The 23,216-nt window shown below is 30.3% G+C and overlaps 3 protein-coding genes across 3 annotated transcripts; all 3 read right to left on the bottom strand.

The window, feature by feature from the left end:
- Positions 1 to 1,328: 1,328 nt before the first annotated feature.
- On the bottom strand, positions 1,329 to 5,330 carry LOC123921927 (probable cinnamyl alcohol dehydrogenase 6). Its single transcript, XM_045974663.1, has 6 exons — positions 5,091 to 5,330; positions 4,872 to 4,985; positions 4,511 to 4,738; positions 1,980 to 2,268; positions 1,756 to 1,909; positions 1,329 to 1,643 (listed from the first exon to the last, which is right to left on the bottom strand). Exons 1-6 carry the CDS (start codon positions 5,183 to 5,185, stop codon positions 1,435 to 1,437), a joined length of 1,089 nt encoding a protein of 362 aa, XP_045830619.1. The 5' UTR covers positions 5,186 to 5,330; the 3' UTR covers positions 1,329 to 1,434.
- Positions 5,331 to 8,138: 2,808 nt separating this feature from the next.
- Positions 8,139 to 12,460, bottom strand: LOC123902653 (probable cinnamyl alcohol dehydrogenase 6). Its single transcript, XM_045952435.1, has 6 exons — positions 12,213 to 12,460; positions 11,994 to 12,107; positions 11,635 to 11,862; positions 9,100 to 9,388; positions 8,662 to 8,815; positions 8,139 to 8,549 (listed from the first exon to the last, which is right to left on the bottom strand). The coding sequence occupies exons 1-6, from the start codon at positions 12,305 to 12,307 to the stop codon at positions 8,341 to 8,343; spliced, it is 1,089 nt and encodes a 362-aa protein (XP_045808391.1). The 5' UTR covers positions 12,308 to 12,460; the 3' UTR covers positions 8,139 to 8,340.
- Positions 12,461 to 15,274: 2,814 nt separating this feature from the next.
- On the bottom strand, positions 15,275 to 19,030 carry LOC123884649 (probable cinnamyl alcohol dehydrogenase 6). The gene is made up of 6 exons (XM_045933797.1): positions 18,685 to 19,030; positions 18,449 to 18,562; positions 18,123 to 18,350; positions 16,228 to 16,516; positions 15,790 to 15,943; positions 15,275 to 15,677 (listed from the first exon to the last, which is right to left on the bottom strand). The coding sequence occupies exons 1-6, from the start codon at positions 18,777 to 18,779 to the stop codon at positions 15,469 to 15,471; spliced, it is 1,089 nt and encodes a 362-aa protein (XP_045789753.1). The 5' UTR covers positions 18,780 to 19,030; the 3' UTR covers positions 15,275 to 15,468.
- Positions 19,031 to 23,216: the final 4,186 nt, after the last annotated feature.

Below are 23,216 nucleotides of genomic sequence, written 5' to 3'. Positions count from 1 at the left end.
AAGATGGTATTAGAGTTTTTTCCACAATTCATGCTAACTGAATTAAACTCATAGAGACAATTAATTTGAATTGATTAATTAATAAGTGTATGAAATAGTTAGTTTATTATTTGTTACAAGATAAGAGTCATGTGTTTGTTTGTTTAGGGACATATTCTCTATTTTTAATTTTTTTAAATAGACGAAATGATAAAGCTATTATAAACTCATAAATAAATCAGAGTTATTCCGGTCATCGTATTTAAGCTAAAATTTCAATATTTTTTATAAGTTAAGTTGTGATATGTAAACTGAGTTTTCATTTAAATGGTATTGCTTACCATTTTTAAGTTTTTGAATAATAGATGGTGAAAAAACAATGTTTTCTTTCCGAACGAACGAGTACTCGAGTCGAGTAGTATGGTTCCAATTCCAACTTCCAATGCATAGATTTTGGATGGTGGATAATATCCACGTATATTGTGTTTGTTAGCAAGGCTCAATTCCTGCCCCATTATTATTAGTAATATTCATTCATTTATTGTTGTGTTGTGTGTAAGATTAAGATATGATGCGATGTGATATGAGAGTACACCCATGTTTTTTACCACAAAATATCAAAAGGAGAACACAGATGGCAATAAATAAATGTCTTAACGTGGGGTCGTAAAATTAAATTTCTATTCAATAGATATCTGTCTGCCACGTAGGACTCCTATAATGATTGCATATGTTCCGTAACATTTTCCATCACAAAACAAATTTTAATCGAAGACAAGCCATGAATTCATGAACAAGTCTCTCTCTACTAGTTATAGTTAATCTCACACCACAAATTTATCATTAACGTAAATACAAATGCATCATCCTATCTTATGCACCACTTATTCAGAGTTGTATTTATGTATTAATTAATAATCTCTTGCTAAAATTCTCTCTCAACTTTTAATGTTGTTATATTTTTAAGGTTGGATTCTTCCAAATACAATCACTTGAGTGATGTCATTCAAACAATATTCTTTGATTAATGTATTTGAAATATGCTTGCCCATTCTTGTTACAAAAAATGTTACTAGTTTAAGTTAACAACACATAATTATCACCTACCTTAACTTTGTCTCTATCACTCTTCGGATTTATTTTACTAAAATAAATTTATTGCATTAAAATCTAAAAACTTCACCAATACAAATACGCACTAGCCTCAATTGTTCAACCAATTTTTTTAATTTTTTTTTTTTTTTTTGCATTAGATTCAACAACTAATCCAAATGTTTAGTAATTTTAATATAAAAATAAAACTAATGATCATAGATATTTGATGTAAACATTCTAGTAATGCAAGGATATAAGATAACTAATCTTATTGAAATAGAAAAGTACTACTAATAGGCTGGATTATAGAATTCAGTCTCACAATTGCACAATGCTACCCATCACTCCCAAATAAAGGGTTTAGATATCTTGGGTGAGAGCAGCATTAGCTATGTCAATAACGAAACGGTAGCGAACATCATTCTTCGCAAGGCGCTCAAAAGCCTCGTTGATTGTGTTTGCTTTGATTAACTCGATGTCGCAAGTGATATTGTGCTTCCCACAAACATTCAACATTTCCTGCGTCTCTTTTATTCCTCCTATGATTCCACCTTTTATGGATCTCTTCCCTGTCACATTTCACAATAGTTTATTATTATATATCCTCATCAACAAATTGTATTAGTTTAATGATAAATTGGGTGATCAAATTCAAAGGTGTTCAATTAACGTTAATTTTACCAAATATCAATGGAAAAGCAGGTAATTGTAATGGCTTGTCGGGTGCACCAACGATAAATAAAGTCCCATTTACTTTGAGCAATTCCAAAATGGGCAAGAGAGCATGATCTGCTGATACAGTGTCCAAAACGAAATCTAAACTTCTCCTTGCAGCCTGTCACAAAAAAAACTAATAAGGTACAATTAAATGTGAAAAAAACTAATAAGGTAGGTAGCAAGCAAACCTGCAATTGGTCAGGATTGGTGCTGATTATGAAATCATCAGCTCCCAAACGTTGTTTAGCCTCAGCTTCTTTGGAAGGAGAAGTGCTTATGACAGTAACATGGTGACCAAATGCTTTACCAAATTTAACAGCCATGTGACCAAGTCCTCCCAAACCAACCACACCAATTTTCTTCCCTGGTGATGATACCAAATTATGATCCTTCAATGGATTGAATACTGTTATTCCAGCACACAGTAGAGGTGCAGCTGCATCCATTGGTAGGTTTTCTGGAATGTGTACTACATATCTTCAAATCAAAATTTCATAATCTTTAGTTAGTAATTAAAATATTTCATACTATACTATATGAAAATAGCTTTCCATTTCTTTAAGATTTTTTGTTCAGTAGCCGGCATTTTCGACAGTTCAAATCAAACGTATCTATATGACTATTTTAATACTGTAATGTTTTCCTTAAAAAAAACATCTTTACTTCTTAAAAATATTTTTTTTGTAAACCGGGTATCCACTGCGCGCAACTGCAGTGATTAATCCCTCGAGCCTTGTAAGACCCAAATGGATGGCAAACTCTCCCTAAGAGTTTTAACACTGTTGCATGCCCAAATCAAGGATCGAACCCAAGACTTTGATTAAGCTAGAAGAGACTCGCGTCATCTCATCCAAGTACTCTTGGGTTAAATATTAAAATACTAGTCTTTTAGTAGAACGATGATTAAAAAAACATTACAGTCGGTGGCGGAACTAGAAAATATATTGTGGGTGGGCCGGAAAAAAGTTAGTCTATTTTCAAATTGAATTTTTTAGTCTCTCTATTTTCATGTTACAATTTTGGTACCAACAATCTATATTTTTACTCTAAAAATTGTGATTTTTGGCAATAAAGGTGATTTATTGTCTCCAACATTTGAGACCAAAATTCACATTTTTTTGGCATTAAAATTCACTTTTTTTACCGCAAAAAAGAAAAATAAAACATTGAGATATGACTAAAATTGCAACAAATGTGAAAATATGGGACTTAAAAAATTAAATATTAATTAAACATATTTTTTTATGTCATTTCATATTTATATATGCTAGTTCAATTGCTAATTTTATCTAATACAATAAATTAATTCAATTAATTATGAACTAATATTTAGACTAATACTTAAACTAATATGTGTATCGAGTTATTTATAATCATCAATAATAAACTCTAAATTAATATTTACATTAACATTTGTACAAATATGTATACTATATGACTTAAAATCATTAATAATACATTTAAATTAATACTCTACGTATAAAAAAATTATTATTTTTTGGGTGGGGGTGAGCCGTGACTTAAAATTTTGAGTTTAACATGTGAACCATCTATCTTGTTTTTATACATGTAGTACTATAAATAAAATAAGGAGAGATTCGAAATCTGTCTACGTTAGGGACAATTCATTAATACTATTATTTTCTTAAAAAAGACTAGACAAAAAATAAAGTGTTAAAAAAGATTTACATTATAAAAGTGTTAAAAAGGACTACTCATTTAAACCACAATAATATGTCTCATTTAAATTTATTCACTTCCTCTTTCCATTTCATATTAAAAATTATTATTGAGTATACCAATTTAATGATAAAATAGATTTTATTTATTACAATACTTTTTTATCATAAAACAATTTTATAGTATTCAAACAAACATTTTATAAAATCTAAATAAATCTCGTAATATTCAATTAGGATCATTAAGATTTTTTTTTCAGGACAATGAAAATCATTAATATTCAATTGAGATCTTTCATAACTTATAAATGATTTTTAGATATTCAAAAGTCTATAAATTTTGATGAATTCTTGTGTGGAGCAAACTTTAATTGAAAAAAAAAAATAGAGTGATACTATTTTGTCCGGGAACGAAATGCACTGTGGGCATAATAATTTTGGTGTTCCGTCATAAATTTGGACTTTTGTAGAAAACATGATCATTGCTAGTTTTATTCTTGCATTTCGTTGATTTGGCAATCATAATAATTAGTATTACCGATAAAAATAATATATTCATTCAACAATCTCACATAAACCCTCGAAACAAAATCTTTTTGGCAGGCACCATTCACCATTATTCATTTTATTTTTTTTACTTTTCTTATTTATGTTAGTTTACTATCATTGTTCAATTTTATCTATCTTTTCTTTTTGTAGCATATCGCTTCCATTCTTCAACGTAACTTGTTTAGTCTATTTGTTTATTCGGTCTTTTTTTTTCTTCTTTTCGTTGTTTCCCACTTCCTATACCCACTTATTTTTCGGGGGTATATTTATGGTCTTGCTTATAGTCATAATTAATAGATCCAGGTTAAAATTGATTAAAATCGAAACTTTAGAATTCTAATTGTTACAAATCTTTTAAAACAGTCTTAAAAGTCAACGCAATCTTAAAAAACGTTAAGATCTTTTTCGTAAAATTGAAAACCAATACTCAGAAAAACAAAGATGAAAAAGAAAAAAAAAAGGAATGATATAGTATAAGGATATTGATGAACCTGTAATCTACGACCAACATCTGTGAGTAGCCACCATAAGTGATGCTACCATCCCAGAAAATACTATTGTACACAAACTTCAAGTTTTCACAGTAATTTTCCTGATCTGTGTTGCAGTACTTACAATCCAAACATGAAGCAGCCAAACATCCCACACCAACTCTGTCTCCTTCTTTGAAACCCTTTGCATCACTTCCAACTTTGGTGATAATCCCTGTTATCTCATGCCTATATATATATAATCATCACAAATCAAAATCATGTATATTAATTAATTAATTAATTAATTAATTTGAATATGAATAATAACATTGAATATATGTAAATAAATAAATAAATAAATAAATATATAGTTAGTTACCCGGGAACAATAGGGTACATAGTAATGCCCCAGTCATCTTTGGCATAATGGAGATCACTGTGGCAAATACCACAATACAAAATCTTTATAGTCACATCAGTAACGCCGTTCTCCCTGCAGTAAATGAAATTACAAACAACTTAATTTACAAAAAAAAAAAGAAGATGAAAATAACATTGCCATAATTCAAAACATGAATTAGTATAGTAGTAGTAGTACCTTCTTTTGAAGGTGTATGGAGTAATCTTGCCGGAAGAATCATGAGCAGCCCAACCGGATACGGTTTGTGTGTGATTAGAAGTAGTTTGGGCCATTGATGAGAGTAGAGACAGGTAGGAATGAAGAAAAGAAGTAGGGTGGCTGGCTGGCTGGTTGGGATATGAATGAATGAATAGCTAAGGGAGAGGGAGCAGGGGTACTAATACAATACTGATTGGAGCTAGGTTGGTTGGTTGGTTGCAAAACCTTCACATTTATAGAACAATTTCATTTTAGGTAGTAGCACGTGGTTTGGATTACCTCCTATTTGCACAAGAGAACAATTTTTATTTAAGATTTACCTTTTTTATTTTAATATAAACAAATAATTTATTTGTTGATGCATACATTCCTCTATAATAATCAAATGAAAAAAACTATTTATTTTTAATCAATTTTTCCTTTATATGCACATAGCTTAAACTGATCTGATTTAAGGATAGATATGTTGTTTAGTAATTGTCAAACTTATCCAATATTGTGATGTGCTATCAAATGGTTAAGCATCTGTTCTGTTATCTGTTGTTACAGTTGTAAGGCGGTTAGTTAGTCGGTTGACAGTTAAGCATTGCAGTTAGTTAGTTACTTAGAGAGGTAGTTACACTGTATAGTCTATAAATACAGTTGTAATCTCACATTTCTTTTACTCTCTCAAAACCTCTTATAAACTTTTCTCATATTCTCTAATCAATAAAACTCTTTTCTTTCTCCCTAAATTCTCTTCTTCTTCAATAACACAAAGTGTGTGTGCTTGTTCTCCAACAAATTGGTATCTAGAGCCTTTTGGTTCATTGTGTAGCATCACAAGATTCAGGTTCTTGGGTGAGATTGTCAACATTCAGAGGCAATGGCAAGTGACAATGGTGGTTTACCCAACAATCTTCCGATTCTTTATGGAAAGAATTGGGAACGATGGAACAAGCAAATGAAATCTCTGTTTGGGTTTCAAGATACACTATAAGTGGTGATTAATGGTGTTGCAGCATTACCTACAAATGTAAATTCAAAGGCAAGAAACAATCATAGAGATTTGAAGAAGAAAGATTGCAAGGCAATGTATGCAATTCAAGCTGCACTAGATTCAACAAATTTTGATAAGATCTCTCATGCTGAAACATCTAAAGAAGCATGGGATATCTTGGTGAAGTATTATGATGGTGGAGAATAGGTGAAAGCTGTGAAACTACAATCATTGAGGAGGCAGTATGAATTACTGCAAATGGGCAACAATGAATCGATTGGATCTTATGCATCAAAGGTTCAAGCACTGGTTCACACCATGAAGAGTTGTGGTGAAGAAATCTCTGAGAAGATGATTGTTGAAAAGGTAATGAGAACCTTAACCCCTAATTTTGATGATGTAATTGTTGCTATCCAAGAAGTTGGTACAGTAGCAGACATAAAATTGGAAGATTTGGTTGATTCTTTAAAAGCACATGAATTGATGATTAATGAGAGAAAGGGGGTACAAGCGTTGAAAGCTCTAACATTCAAGAAGAATGATGGCTACAAAGGAAAGAATAAATCCAAGAATGCTTCACAAAACCAGCAGATACTAACTGGTGTGGTGACAAGATTGATAGAAGGAGTACCACTAGTTATTTCTTTAAGTTCATGGATGCTTCATTTTCTTGGTGTTCAAGGAAGCAACCAGTAGTTGCCCTTTCATCATGTGAAGCAGAGTATATTGTTGGTTCATATGCTGCTTGTCAAGTATTATGGATTGAATCAGTTTTAAAGGAGCTAAAGGTAGATGTTGAAAGATCAATTAAGTTGCAGATTGACAACAAGTCTGCCATAAACTTAGCTAAGAATCCAGTGCTTCATGGTCGAAGCAAACACATCGAGGCAAGGTTTCACTTTCTAAGGGAGCAAGTCAATCCAGGAAGCCTAGAAGTGGAGCATTGTGGAACTGGTTCTCAGGTTGCAGATATTTTGACAAAGAGTTTGAAAACATACAGGTTTTTGAGCTTAAGGAATTCACTTGGAGTGTTTCAAGTTAGGAACTGATGTATAGGTTAGAAATTAAGGGAGCTTGTTGTTTAGTAATTGTCAAACCTATCCAGTACTGTGATGTGCTATCAAATGGTTAAGCATCTGTTCTGTTATCTGTTGTTACAGTTGTAAGGCAGTTAGTTAGTTGACAGTTAAGCATTGCAGTTAGTTAGTTACTTAGAGAGGTAGTTACACTGTATAGTCTATAAATACAGTTGTAATCTCACATTTCTTTTACTCTCTCATAACCTCTTGTAAACTTTTCTCATATTCTCTAATTAATAAGACTATTTTCTGCTTCTTCAAAAAAATAAAACTATTTTCTTTCTCTCTAAATTATCTTCTTCTTCAATAACACAAAGTGTATGTGTTTGTTCTCCAACAGGATGTAGGACTTGTAATCGAGGGCATCTGCCCCACTAATTTCAATTTGTGTCCGTTAGTTTTGAATATATTAATATTCATCCTCACTAAGTAAAATGTGATCATTCCCCCACTAAATGGAAACTTAGACTATATACGAAAGAAGTTTATTTTCTATTACCTTTGTGATATGAAATTGTGTTAAAAGACGAATTTTTAAATGATTGTTTAATCACATACATTAAAAAATATATTTTTAACAATAGTTAAAAAAATCTACAACACTGTTAAAAAAAATTATATTGTTTTTTTTTTCCACTCATTGGTTCTCATTAGTTCTGATGTCAACAGCAATTCGAGTGAATTGTGTTTTATACTATGTTCAAATACGGTGTCAATTTTGTGTGTGTAAATAACACAGTTTTTGTGTGTACAAATTATATACAACTTTTTTTTTTGTAAAAAAAAATTATATACAATTTTAATAATTTCTATTAATGATCATACTAAAATCTCAAAACTTCAAAACTTCAATTTTAATAAAGTCTCAATTTTTATTTTACTAAAATAAATTTATTGCATTATAATCTCAAAACTTCACCAATACAAAAAGGCACTAGTCTCAATTGTTCAACCAATAATTTTTTTTGTATTAGATTCAACAACTAATCCAAATGTTTAGTAATTTTAATATAAAAATAAAACTAATGATCATAGATATTTGATGTAAACATTCTAGTAATGCAAGGATATAAGATAACTAATCTTATTAAAATAGAAAAGTACTACTAATAGGCTGGATTATAGAATTCAGTCTCACAATTGCACAAGCACAATGCTACCCATAAAGGGATTAGTTATCTTGGGTGGGAGCAGCATTAGCTATGTCAATAACGAAACGGTAGCGAACATCATTCTTCGCAAGGCGCTCAAAAGCCTCATTGATTGTGTTTGCTTTGATTAACTCGATGTCGCAAGTGATATTGTGCTTCCCACAAACATTCAACATTTCCTGCGTCTCTTTTATTCCTCCTATGATTCCACCTTTTATGGATCTCTTCCCTGTCACATTTCACAATAGTTTATTATTATATATCCTCATCAACAAATTGTATTAGTTTAATGATAAATTGGGTGATCAAATTCAAAGGTGTTCAATTAACGTTAATTTTACCAAATATCAATGGAAAAGCAGGTAATTGTAATGGCTTGTCGGGTGCACCAACGATAAATAAAGTCCCATTTACTTTGAGCAATTCCAAAATGGGCAAGAGAGCATGATCTGCTGATACAGTGTCCAAAACGAAATCTAAACTTCTCCTTGCAGCCTGTCACCAAAAAAAAGTATAAATATAATTTAAATGGTAAAAGTCGACAAATAATATCCTAAAACGCAAGTTCAAGCTCGAAATTTCTTACTTCTTTACACTTTAAAGTTCAAAATAAAATAAAAACAAAAAAAACAAAATGATCGTTTATGCATTTCTGTGGCCCATGAAAATCGTATTTTGGACCCAGTAGTAAATGTGACACATAAACAATCATATAGCATAAAAAGCATATGGGTACAATTAAATGTGAAAAAAACTAATAAGGTAGGTAGCAAGCAAACCTGCAATTGGTCAGGATTGGTGCTGATTATGAAATCATCAGCTCCTAAACGTTCTTTAGCCTCAGCTTCTTTGGAAGGAGAAGTGCTTATGACAGTAACATGGTGACCAAATGCTTTACCAAATTTAACAGCCATGTGACCAAGTCCTCCCAAACCAACCACACCAATTTTCTTCCCTGGTGATGATACCAAATTATGATCCTTCAATGGATTGAATACTGTTATTCCAGCACACAGTAGAGGTGCAGCTGCATCCATTGGTAGGTTTTCTGGAATGTGTACTACATATCTTCACATCAAAATTTCATAATCTTTAGTTAGTAATTAAAATATCTCATACTATACTATATGAAAATAGCTTTCCATTTCTTTAAGATTTTTTGTTCAGTAGCCGGCATTTTCGACAGTTCAAATCAAACGTATCTATATGACTATTTTAATACTGTAATGTTTTCCTTAAAAAAAACATCTTTACTTCTTAAAAATTTTTTTTTTTGTAAACCGGGTATCCACTGCGCGCAACTGCAGTGATTAATCCCTCGAGCCTTGTAAGACCCAAATGGATGGCAAACTCTCCCTAAGAGTTTTAACACTGTTGCATGCCCAAATCAAGGATCGAACCCAAGACTTTGATTAAGCTAGAAGAGACTCGCGTCATCTCATCCAAGTACTCTTGGGTTAAATATTAAAATACTAGTCTTTTAGTAGAACGATGATTAAAAAAACATTACAGTCGGTGGCGGAACTAGAAAATATATTGTGGGTGGGCCGGAAAAAAGTTAGTCTATTTTCAAATTGAATTTTTTAGTCTCTCTATTTTCATGTTACAATTTTGGTACCAACAATCTATATTTTTACTCTAAAAATTGTGATTTTTGGCAATAAAGGTGATTTATTGTCTCCAACATTTGAGACCAAAATTCACATTTTTTTGGCATTAAAATTCACTTTTTTTACCGCAAAAAAGAAAAATAAAACATTGAGATATGACTAAAATTGCAACAAATGTGAAAATATGGGACTTAAAAAATTAAATATTAATTAAACATATTTTTTTATGTCATTTCATATTTATATATGCTAGTTCAATTGCTAATTTTATCTAATACAATAAATTAATTCAATTAATTATGAACTAATATTTAGACTAATACTTAAACTAATATGTGTATCGAGTTATTTATAATCATCAATAATAAACTCTAAATTAATATTTACATTAACATTTGTACAAATATGTATACTATATGACTTAAAATCATTAATAATACATTTAAATTAATACTCTACATATAAAAAAATTATTATTTTTTGGGTGGGGGTGAGCCGTGACTTAAAATTTTGAGTTTAACATGTGAACCATCTATCTTGTTTTTATACATGTAGTACTATAAATAAAATAAGGAGAGATTCGAAATCTGTCTACGTTAGGGACAATTCATTAATACTATTATTTTCTTAAAAAAGACTAGACAAAAAATAAAGTGTTAAAAAAGATTTACATTATAAAAGTGTTAAAAAGGACTACTCATTTAAACCACAATAATATGTCTCATTTAAATTTATTCACTTCCTCTTTCCATTTCATATTAAAAATTATTATTGAGTATACCAATTTAATGATAAAATAGATTTTATTTATTACAATACTTTTTTATCATAAAACAATTTTATAGTATTCAAACAAACCTTTTATAAAATCTAAATAAATCTCGTAATATTCAATTAGGATCATTAAGATTTTTTTTTTTTCAGGACAATGAAACTCATTAATATTCAATTGAGATCTTTCATAACTTATAAATGATTTTTAGATATTCAAAAGTCTATAAATTTTGATGAATTCTTGTGTGGAGCAAACTTTAATTGAAAAAAAAAAATAGAGTGATACTATTTTGTCCGGGAACGAAATGCACTGTGGGCATAATAATTTTGGTGTTCCGTCATAAATTTGGACTTTTGTAGAAAACATGATCATTGCTAGTTTTATTCTTGCATTTCGTTGATTTGGCAATCATAATAATTAGTATTACCGATAAAAATAATATATTCATTCAACAATCTCACATAAACCCTCGAAACAAAATCTTTTTGGCAGGCACCATTCACCATTATTCATTTTATTTTTTTTACTTTTCTTATTTATGTTAGTTTACTATCATTGTTCAATTTTATCTATCTTTTCTTTTTGTAGCATATCGCTTCCATTCTTCAACGTAACTTGTTTAGTCTATTTGTTTATTCGGTCTTTTTTTTTCTTCTTTTCGTTGTTTCCCACTTCCTATACCCACTTATTTTTCGGGGGTATATTTATGGTCTTGCTTATAGTCATAATTAATAGATCCAGGTTAAAATTGATTAAAATCGAAACTTTAGAATTCTAATTGTTACAAATCTTTTAAAACAGTCTTAAAAGTCAACGCAATCTTAAAAAACGTTAAGATCTTTTTCGTAAAATTGAAAACCAATACTCAGAAAAACAAAGATGAAAAAGAAAAAAAAAAGGAATGATATAGTATAAGGATATTGATGAACCTGTAATCTACGACCAACATCTGTGAGTAGCCACCATAAGTGATGCTACCATCCCAGAAAATACTATTGTACACAAACTTCAAGTTTTCACAGTAATTTTCCTGATCTGTGTTGCAGTACTTACAATCCAAACATGAAGCAGCCAAACATCCCACACCAACTCTGTCTCCTTCTTTGAAACCCTTTGCATCACTTCCAACTTTGGTGATAATCCCTGTTATCTCATGCCTATATATATATAATCATCACAAATCAAAATCATGTATATTAATTAATTAATTAATTAATTAATTTGAATATGAATAATAACATTAAATAAATAAATAAATAAATAAATAAATAAATATATAGTTAGTTACCCGGGAACAATAGGGTACATAGTAATGCCCCAGTCATCTTTGGCATAATGGAGATCACTGTGGCAAATACCACAATACAAAATCTTTATAGTCACATCAGTAACGCCGTTCTCCCTGCAGTAAATGAAATTACAAACAACTTAATTTACAAAAAAAAAAAGAAGATGAAAATAACATTGCCATAATTCAAAACATGAATTAGTATAGTAGTAGTAGTACCTTCTTTTGAAGGTGTATGGAGTAATCTTGCCGGAAGAATCATGAGCAGCCCAACCGGATACGGTTTGTGTGTGATTAGAAGTAGTTTGGGCCATTGATGAGAGTAGAGACAGGTAGGAATGAAGAAAAGAAGTAGGGTGGCTGGCTGGCTGGTTGGGATATGAATGAATGAATAGCTAAGGGAGAGGGAGCAGGGGTACTAATACAATACTGATTGGAGCTAGGTTGGTTGGTTGGTTGGTTGGTTGGTTGCAAAACCTTCACATTTATAGAACAATTTCATTTTAGGTAGTAGCACGTGGTTTGGATTACCTCCTATTTGCACAAGAGAACAATTTTTATTTAAGATTTACCTTTTTTATTTTAATATAAACAAATAATTTATTTGTTGATGCATACATTCCTCTATAATAATCAAATGAAAAAAACTATTTATTTTTAATCAATTTTTCCTTTATATGCACATAGCTTAAACTGATCTGATTTAAGGATAGATATGTTGTTTAGTAATTGTCAAACTTATCCAATATTGTGATGTGCTATCAAATGGTTAAGCATCTGTTCTGTTATCTGTTGTTACAGTTGTAAGGCGGTTAGTTAGTCGGTTGACAGTTAAGCATTGCAGTTAGTTAGTTACTTAGAGAGGTAGTTACACTGTATAGTCTATAAATACAGTTGTAATCTCACATTTCTTTTACTCTCTCAAAACCTCTTATAAACTTTTCTCATATTCTCTAATCAATAAAACTCTTTTCTTTCTCCCTAAATTCTCTTCTTCTTCAATAACACAAAGTGTGTGTGCTTGTTCTCCAACAAATTGGTATCTAGAGCCTTTTGGTTCATTGTGTAGCATCACAAGATTCAGGTTCTTGGGTGAGATTGTCAACATTCAGAGGCAATGGCAAGTGACAATGGTGGTTTACCCAACAATCTTCCGATTCTTTATGGAAAGAATTGGGAACGATGGAACAAGCAAATGAAATCTCTGTTTGGGTTTCAAGATACACTATAAGTGGTGATTAATGGTGTTGCAGCATTACCTACAAATGTAAATTCAAAGGCAAGAAACAATCATAGAGATTTGAAGAAGAAAGATTGCAAGGCAATGTATGCAATTCAGGCTGCACTAGATTCAACAAATTTTGATAAGATCTCTCATGCTGAAACATCTAAAGAAGCATGGGATATCTTGGTGAAGTATTATGATGGTGGAGAATAGGTGAAAGCTGTGAAACTACAATCATTGAGGAGGCAGTATGAATTACTGCAAATGGACAACAATGAATCGATTGGATCTTATGCATCAAAGGTTCAAGCACTGGTTCACACCATGAAGAGTTGTGGTGAAGAAATCTCTGAGAAGATGATTGTTGAAAAGGTAATGAGAACCTTAACCCCTAATTTTGATGATGTAATTGTTGCTATCCAAGAAGTTGGTACAGTAGCAGACATAAAATTGGAAGATTTGGTTGATTCTTTAAAAGCACATGAATTGATGATTAATGAGAGAAAGGGGGTACAAGCGTTGAAAGCTCTAACATTCAAGAAGAATGATGGCTACAAAGGAAAGAATAAATCCAAGAATGCTTCACAAAACCAGCAGATACTAACTGGTGTGGTGACAAGATTGATAGAAGGAGTACCACTAGTTATTTCTTTAAGTTCATGGATGCTTCATTTTCTTGGTGTTCAAGGAAGCAACCAGTAGTTGCCCTTTCATCATGTGAAGCAGAGTATATTGTTGGTTCATATGCTGCTTGTCAAGTATTATGGATTGAATCAGTTTTAAAGGAGCTAAAGGTAGATGTTGAAAGATCAATTAAGTTGCAGATTGACAACAAGTCTGCCATAAACTTAGCTAAGAATCCAGTGCTTCATGGTCGAAGCAAACACATCGAGGCAAGGTTTCACTTTCTAAGGGAGCAAGTCAATCCAGGAAGCCTAGAAGTGGAGCATTGTGGAACTGGTTCTCAGGTTGCAGATATTTTGACAAAGAGTTTGAAAACATACAGGTTTTTGAGCTTAAGGAATTCACTTGGAGTGTTTCAAGTTAGGAACTGATGTATAGGTTAGAAATTAAGGGAGCTTGTTGTTTAGTAATTGTCAAACCTATCCAGTACTGTGATGTGCTATCAAATGGTTAAGCATCTGTTCTGTTATCTGTTGTTACAGTTGTAAGGCAGTTAGTTAGTTGACAGTTAAGCATTGCAGTTAGTTAGTTACTTAGAGAGGTAGTTACACTGTATAGTCTATAAATACAGTTGTAATCTCACATTTCTTTTACTCTCTCATAACCTCTTGTAAACTTTTCTCATATTCTCTAATTAATAAGACTATTTTCTGCTTCTTCAAAAAAATAAAACTATTTTCTTTCTCTCTAAATTATCTTCTTCTTCAATAACACAAAGTGTATGTGTTTGTTCTCCAACAGGATGTAGGACTTGTAATCGAGGGCATCTGCCCCACTAATTTCAATTTGTGTCCGTTAGTTTTGAATATATTAATATTCATCCTCACTAAGTAAAATGTGATCATTCCCCCACTAAATGGAAACTTAGACTATATACGAAAGAAGTTTATTTTCTATTACCTTTGTGATATGAAATTGTGTTAAAAGACGAATTTTTAAATGATTGTTTAATCACATACATTAAAAAAATATATTTTTAACAATAGTTAAAAAAAACTACAACACTGTTAAAAAAAAATTATATTGTTTTTTTTTTCCACTCATTGGTTCTCATTAGTTCTGATGTCAACAGCAATTCGAGTGAATTGTGTTTTATACTATGTTCAAATACGGTGTCAATTTTGTGTGTGTAAATAACACAGTTTTTGTGTGTACAAATTATATACAACTTTTTTTTTTGTAAAAAAAAATTATATACAATTTTAATAATTTCTATTAATGATCATACTAAAATCTCAAAACTTCAAAACTTCAATTTTAATAAAGTCTCAATTTTTATTTTACTAAAATAAATTTATTGCATTATAATCTCAAAACTTCACCAATACAAAAAGGCACTAGTCTCAATTGTTCAACCAATAATTTTTTTTGTATTAGATTCAACAACTAATCCAAATGTTTAGTAATTTTAATATAAAAATAAAACTAATGATCATAGATATTTGATGTAAACATTCTAGTAATGCAAGGATATAAGATAACTAATCTTATTAAAATAGAAAAGTACTACTAATAGGCTGGATTATAGAATTCAATTGCACAAGCACAATGCTACCCATAAAGGGATTAGTTATCTTGGGTGGGAGCAGCATTAGCTATGTCAATAACGAAACGGTAGCGAACATCATTCTTCGCAAGGCGCTCAAAAGCCTCATTGATTGTGTTTGCTTTGATTAACTCGATGTCGCAAGTGATATTGTGCTTCCCACAAACATTCAACATTTCCTGCGTCTCTTTTATTCCTCCTATGATTCCACCTTTTATGGATCTCTTCCCTGTCACATTTCACAATAGTTTATTATTATATATCCTCATCAACAAATTGTATTAGTTTAATGATAAATTGGGTGATCAAATTCAAAGGTGTTCAATTAACGTTAATTTTACCAAATATCAATGGAAAAGCAGGTAATTGTAATGGCTTGTCGGGTGCACCAACGATAAATAAAGTCCCATTTACTTTGAGCAATTCCAAAATGGGCAAGAGAGCATGATCTGCTGATACAGTGTCCAAAACGAAATCTAAACTTCTCCTTGCAGCCTGTCACCAAAAAAAAGTATAAATATAATTTAAATGGTAAAAGTCGACAAATAATATCCTAAAACGCAAGTTCAAGCTCGAAATTTCTTACTTCTTTACACTTTAAAGTTCAAAATAAAATAAAAACAAAAAAAACAAAATGATCGTTTATGCATTTCTGTGGCCCATGAAAATCGTATTTTGGACCCAGTAGTAAATGTGACACATAAACAATCATATAGCATAAAAAGCATATGGGTACAATTAAATGTGAAAAAAACTAATAAGGTAGGTAGCAAGCAAACCTGCAATTGGTCAGGATTGGTGCTGATTATGAAATCATCAGCTCCTAAACGTTCTTTAGCCTCAGCTTCTTTGGAAGGAGAAGTGCTTATGACAGTAACATGGTGACCAAATGCTTTACCAAATTTAACAGCCATGTGACCAAGTCCTCCCAAACCAACCACACCAATTTTCTTCCCTGGTGATGATACCAAATTATGATCCTTCAATGGATTGAATACTGTTATTCCAGCACACAGTAGAGGTGCAGCTGCATCCATTGGTAGGTTTTCTGGAATGTGTACTACATATCTTCACATCAAAATTTCATAATCTTTAGTTAGTAATTAAAATATCTCATACTATACTATATGAAAATAGCTTTCCATTTCTTTAAGATTTTTTGTTCAGTAGCCGGCATTTTCGACAGTTCAAATCAAACGTATCTATATGACTATTTTAATACTGTAATGTTTTCCTTAAAAAAAACATCTTTACTTCTTAATAAATATTTAAAAATACTAGTCTTTTAGTAGAACGATGATTAAGAAAACATTACAGTATTAAAATTTTGAGTTTAACATGTGAACTATCTCTCTTGTTTTTTAAGTAAAAAAAAAAAAATCTCTCTTGTTTTTATACATGAAGTACTATAAATAAAATAAGGAGAGATTCGAAATCTGTCTACGTTAGGGACAATTCATTAATACTATTATTTTCTTCATTTGGCTGTAATAATAAATTGTTAAAAAAACTAGACAAAAAATAAAGTGTTAAAAAAGACTAGACAAAAAATAAAGTGTTAAAAAAGACTACTCATTTAAACCACAATAATAATAATATGTCTCAGTCATCTTCAACGACCACTCTGTTGGACTTTAAAACAGATACCATCCTCCTCTGTTTTCTTATTCCCAAACTAAAATCCTCTGTTTTACATACTTAAATTTATTCACTTCCTCTTTCCATTTCATATTAAAAATTATTATTGAGTATAGCAATTTAATGATAAAATAGATTTTATTTATTACAATACTTTTTTATCATAAAACAATTTTATATTATTCAATCAAACCTTTTATAAGATCTAAATAAATCTCGTGATATTCAATTAGGATCATTAAGATTTTTTTTTTCAGGACAATGAAACTCATTGATATTCAATTGAGATCTTTCATAACTTATAAATGATTTTTAGATATTCAAAAGTCTATAAATTTTGATGAATTCTTGTGTGGAGCGAACTTTAATTGAAAATAAAAATAGAGTGATACTATTTTGTCCGGGAACGAAATGCTGTGGGCATAATAATTTTGGTGTTTCGTCATAAATTTGGACTTTTGTGGAAAACATGATCATTGCTAGTTTTATTCTTGCATTTCGTTGATTTGGCAATTATAATAATTAGTATCACCGATAAAAATAATATATTCATTCAACAATCTCACCTAAACCCTCGAAACAAAATCCTTTTTGGCAGGCACCATTCCCCATTATTCATTTTATTTTATTTTTTACTTTTCTTATTTATGTTAGTTTAATATCATTGTTCAATTTTATCTATCCTTTCTTTTTGTAGCATATGGCTTCCATTCTTCAACCTAACTTGTTTAGTCTATTTGTTTATTCGGTCTTTTTTTCTTCTTTTTGTTGTTTCCCACTTCCTATACCCACTTATTTTTCGGGGTATATTTATGGTCTTGCTTATAGTCATAATTAATAGATCCAGGTTAAAATTGATTAAAATCGAAACTTTAGAATTCTAATTGTTACAAATCTTTTAAAACAGTCTTAAAAGTCAACGCAATCTTAAAAAACGTTAAGATCTTTTTCGTAAAATTGAAAACCATTACACAGAAAAAACAAAGATTAAAAAGAAAAAAAAAAGGAATGATATAGTATAAGGATATTGATGAACCTGTAATCTACGACCAACATCTGTGAGTAGCCACCATAAGTGATGCTACCATCCCAAAAAATACCATTGTACACAAACTGCAACTTTTCACAGTAGTTCTCCTGATCTGTGTTGCAATACTCACAATCCAAACATGTAGCAGCCAAACATCCCACACCAACTCTGTCTCCTTCTTTGAAACCCTTTGCATCATTCCCAACTTTGGTGATAATCCCTGTTATCTCATGCCTATATATAAGCATCGATCACAATCAAAATCATGTATATCATTTTTGAGTGACATTGAATTCGTGTAAATAAATATAAATAAATATATAGATACTTACCCGGGAACAACAGGGTACATAGTAATGCCCCAGTCATCTTTGGCATGGTGGAGATCAGTGTGGCAAATACCACAATACAAAATTTTTATAGTCACATCAGTAACGCCGTTCTCCCTGCAGAATATGAAATAACAAGTAGTACTTAATTTTAATGCTAATTTACAACTGAATTTACAAAATACTAGCAAGAAAAATAACATTGCCATTCAAAACATGAATCAGTATAGTCATAGTACCTTCTTTTGAAAGTGTATGGAGTAATCTTGCCGGAAGAATCATGAGCAGCCCAACCGGATACGGTCTGTGTGTGATTAGGAGTAGTTTGGGCCATTGATGAGAGAAGAGACAGGTAGGAATGAAGAAAAGAAGTAGGGTGGCTGGCTGGCTGGGATACGAATGAATTAATGAAGCTAGTAATTAGTAGTGATACTAATACTATACTGATGAGCTTAGGGTGGGTGGTTGGTTGGTTGGTTGGAATTGGATTGGGTAATAGGGAGTTGCAAAACCTTCACATTTATAGAGAAAATCCCATGTGTGAGAAAATTGGATTGGGTAATAGGGAGTCCCACATTTTATTTTATTTTTTATATAATGTGTATCTTATTTTCATTTTAGGTAGTAGTTGTCATTTGGATTATCTCCTCCTGTGCACATCATAGGAGAACAATTTTTATTTTGTGAGTGTAAGAAGAGAGAAATTAAAAATAATGAAGCGATGACAAGAGATAAAGACACATAAAAAAAATAAGGGTTAAATATATTTTATTATTGTATTCTATTAATTTGGATGTTGTGGGTTTGTTCTCAAATTCATCTTTTTCAATTTTAACGATGTTAAATTTGTAGGTATATTCTATCAATTATTAAAATGAATATTGTTATTTTTAGTCGAGAGAGAGGACATAAAAGAAAAAACAATAGAGAATCCAAATAAGTAGTTGTGATTGTTAAATATGCTTGGATCTCATCCCCAAAAGCTAGCTCAAATGGTGAGGTTGTCCTCACATATTTATACACTTCACATCCCGGGAACCTAAGCAATGTGGGACTTCAAACAATCTCCAACAACACAACAACATATTCAACACCCACCCTCACGCCTAGCGTGGTCCTGGGTCAAATGTCCACATTGCAGTCGTTAACCCGACTCTGATACCATGTTAAATATGCTTGGATCTCATCCCCAAAAGCTAGCTCAAAGGGTGAGGTTGTCCTCACATATTTATACACTTCACATCCCGGAAACCTAAACAATGTGAGACTTCAAACAATCTCCAACAACACAACAACATATTCAACAGTGATACGCTCTGTATTTAAAATTTACCACCTTTTTTATGATAGTAGACTCCAATATAATCAAATAAAGTATTTTTTGTATGTAAAATATAAATTGTATACAATTTTAATAATTTTTCATTTTGCTTAATTAATTAATAATAACAATGTTCTACCAATCATATTTTGATTAACATTTTGTAGAGTCTTACAAAGCTGATTCGAACTTGATTAAGATATTCGCAACACCTCTAATAGGACATATATAGGTCTTTTCATGTCGATATATTTTATTGTTTAGGAGCTCTATCCCTTTATTAATTAAACCTTTAGTTGTGAATAATCTACGTTTGTGATCTTGTATATTACACTTCCCTGACACTCTTTGTGAGTTTCTTCCTCATATTGTGTGTCGGTCGAAGTTGCAATAATCACATTAAACTGTGAATATGTTCGAAGATATATGAACAGATATTTTAAATAAATAAATTCATACTAATTTTTCTCGACATATTTTAGAAAGTAACTAGCAAAATGTTGCTTAAAATATATATATGTGGGAAATCCTGCTTCGTTTGGTGTTAAATTACTAGGAAATGTGTCATCAAAACAAAACAAAACAAAAAAGCTACTAGGAAAGTACATCGCAACATCGAATAATCTACGGGGAAGGAGTATTTTATGTTGAATTCAAAGGTAGTACTAGTTTTTTTCACAAGTTGCATGAAAGAACCTTAGAATTCTTTTATAAGTCAGTCAGAAGTCTTCCCTTCTTTTATTGATTAGTCCAAATTTTGAGTAGCTACACTATAGCGATATGAATTCCATTATTTAATTTTTGAAGCATATGTGACATGAGACTCACGAACAAGGTGCTGTATATTTAAGATTTTTCCTTAACACGCTAATTAAGTCAATGCGACAAATTTTGGGTAGTTGCTTCATTTATCTAATTCATACTTTTGTTTCCGAAATTATATGTGCCAAGATTGTACCGTTGTTTGTAAGGACAAATTTGAGTTAGACAATTTATGAAATATATGCTTGTTTGGATTAGCTTATTTTTGAGTCTATGCAAATAGTTTATGTAATTTTTGTGTATTATTATAAGTTTGATGGTTGTGATGCTGTGATGTTGCTTTGACAAAGACAACAAAAAAGAGAGAGAAATATAATGTATAAGGTGTTGGTGATGCACCATAACAACCTAAAAACCTCACAATCTAATGGTAAATAATACTTTTGCACGGTGAATGGTAATGCACACTCGAAAGCATTAATTTTCGTTTTAAACCACCACTAAACATTGACCTTTATTTGATCAAGCACAAAGTCGCTATCAAATAATTTATTACTCCCTCCGATCCTTTTTATAAGGAACACTTTGAAATTTTTATTTGGTTATTTTTATAAGAAACACTCTTTAAATTTATTTTTTATTAAATACACAATTCCATTTATACTCTTATTAAAATGAAATCAAATTATTCATTCCAATGTTAGTGCATTAATTAGAGAGACATATTCTCCATGTTAGTCCAATGTTACTTTTGGAATAAAACATAAAACTTTAAAATTATTAATGAGAAAATTAGTTTCCTTGACCTGTGTGTTTTTTGCAAAGTGTTCCTTATAAAAAGGATCGGATGAAGTATGAAACAAGAAATCATTACGAGCTTTCTAAATACTCAAATTGTTGCCAACCAAATAACGTGAAAACTATCTTGAATATTCAAATAACGAACGTGTAAGCCTTTATACTAATGAGAATGTGAGATTGCATTTTTATGAAGAGCACCCTACACACCAAACTATTTAAGAACCCCATGCTAAACCTTATTAGAACAAACACAATCGAAAAAGTGATGCTCTACTCATTCCAATTCATCACATTCAAATATGCAATTTTCAGCCTCTGCATTTATAACGCCTCTGCTAAAAATATTATCTCTTGTTAGAATTTTATTCACCAAAAAGCGTCAAACAAAGACAGAAACCGTCAACATCGTATAACCAACATATGTGTTAAATGGTGTAAAAATAAGAGCCCCTCAAAATTAGAAAAGGCTAAATTTAATGGTCAAAATCATATAAACATAATATTTAAGGCGTTAAAAATGCAATTAAATCTAAGAATTAATAATCACATCAATGTAGAACTTGTTATTAGAATGAACAATAAAGATAAATAATATAATCTTTAAATTTGTAATAAGGACAATTTTAGGTTTCTTTGTGAATAATTTTGTCAATATAATTAAAATTATAATTATAATAGAATTTATTCTATTCCTTTCGATTTGGAGGTAAACAAAAAATGATATAAAAGGAATTTTGTTCTCCACTCGCTCCATCTCATTTCATCCTAAAAACTTAAACCAAAAATACATATAATTTTTTTTTAAAAAAATTATTTTACACTCTCACGACTCTCCTTGTGCAAAAAGAAATAAGACACTAAAAAACTATTGTTAATGTTGGAATTTTATTTTTATTTTTTTGAAAAATATTAATGTCGGAATTATGGTTGACAATAATATGTCCTATTACGGTCTATTTAGTTATTAAATCTAAGTAATTATACATAGATTTTTAATTTATTTGAAAAATTTATTATTCATTAATTTAATTTATTATATAAGATTTCAAAAGATACACTTAAAGAGAACATTTCTCGTTAATCCTTAGCTCAACTACCCATCCCACCCGCAAGAGGATTTGTTTGATTTATGTTTCATAAAATAAAAAAAATCTATTGTGTCAAAAAAAAAATTGATTAACTTATTTTCAAAATTTTTTTTGCTTTTCAATCGAAATTTTAAAACCAAAACTAGAAAACTACCTATGATCTATATAAATGCTTTTAAAAAAAATTCTTCATAAATTGTTTAACTTTCCTTTGATCTTTATACAGTGAAATTTTTTAGTATTTGGTTTGGGTCAAAACCTCTTTATTTTATCAAAACAAAAACCTCCTTATTTAGGTTAGAGTTAGGATCCTCTCTATTTCTCATTCTTTTCATTTTCTTCATTATTATCTAGTTTTGTGAATATAAATGCGTAAATGTGATATTAAGTGGGTCGAAATACTTTTTATACACTAAAAAACATTTAAAAATATTGATATTGAAAAAAATGGAAATAATAAAAATTGAAGAGGATCTCACATCTTTTATTTTGAATGGAATTTTTTTTTTGTAACTTTGACCGATACTTTTTTTTTTTTGAAGCATTTTGACCGATACTTGTTACCAAAAACAAAACTTTGACTGATACATAAATGAAATATTTGTTGTTATTCAACTTAAATGAAATCATAATCATAAATTTATATCGTAAACCAAAAAAAAAATTTCTTAAATTTATAACATTAAGAAATAAAATAGTTATTTTTAGTAAAAAAAAAAGTAATAATATAAAAAAAAGAAGAAATTAAAATTTTTTATTAAAAAATTGATAAAGAAAAGAGAAACAAATAGGTTTGTTT

The sequence above is a fragment of the Trifolium pratense genome, linkage group LG1 (assembly GCF_020283565.1).
Source record: "Trifolium pratense cultivar HEN17-A07 linkage group LG1, ARS_RC_1.1, whole genome shotgun sequence".
In the NCBI taxonomy this organism is placed as follows: Eukaryota; Viridiplantae; Streptophyta; class Magnoliopsida; order Fabales; family Fabaceae; genus Trifolium; species Trifolium pratense.
This window is presented reverse-complemented; position numbering and strand designations above follow the sequence as displayed.

Excerpts from the sequence above, each read along its gene's own strand:
- LOC123921927 (XM_045974663.1), bottom strand. The coding sequence starts at position 5,185 with ATGGCCCAAACTACTTCTAATCACACACAAACCGTATCCGGTTGGGCT. Across the intron at positions 4,986-5,090 it reads CCATACACCTTCAAAAGAAG|GGAGAACGGCGTTACTGATG; the intron begins GTACTACTACTA and ends CATTTACTGCAG. Across the intron at positions 1,910-1,979 it reads CCAATCCTGACCAATTGCAG|GCTGCAAGGAGAAGTTTAGA; the intron begins GTTTGCTTGCTA and ends TTTTTGTGACAG.
- LOC123902653 (XM_045952435.1), bottom strand. The coding sequence starts at position 12,307 with ATGGCCCAAACTACTTCTAATCACACACAAACCGTATCCGGTTGGGCT. Across the intron at positions 11,863-11,993 it reads ATGTACCCTATTGTTCCCGG|GCATGAGATAACAGGGATTA; the intron begins GTAACTAACTAT and ends ATATATATATAG. Across the intron at positions 8,550-8,661 it reads TGCTTTTCCATTGATATTTG|GGAAGAGATCCATAAAAGGT; the intron begins GTAAAATTAACG and ends GAAATGTGACAG.
- LOC123884649 (XM_045933797.1), bottom strand. The coding sequence starts at position 18,779 with ATGGCCCAAACTACTCCTAATCACACACAGACCGTATCCGGTTGGGCT. Across the intron at positions 18,351-18,448 it reads ATGTACCCTGTTGTTCCCGG|GCATGAGATAACAGGGATTA; the intron begins GTAAGTATCTAT and ends GCTTATATATAG. Across the intron at positions 15,944-16,227 it reads CCAATCCTGACCAATTGCAG|GCTGCAAGGAGAAGTTTAGA; the intron begins GTTTGCTTGCTA and ends TTTTGGTGACAG.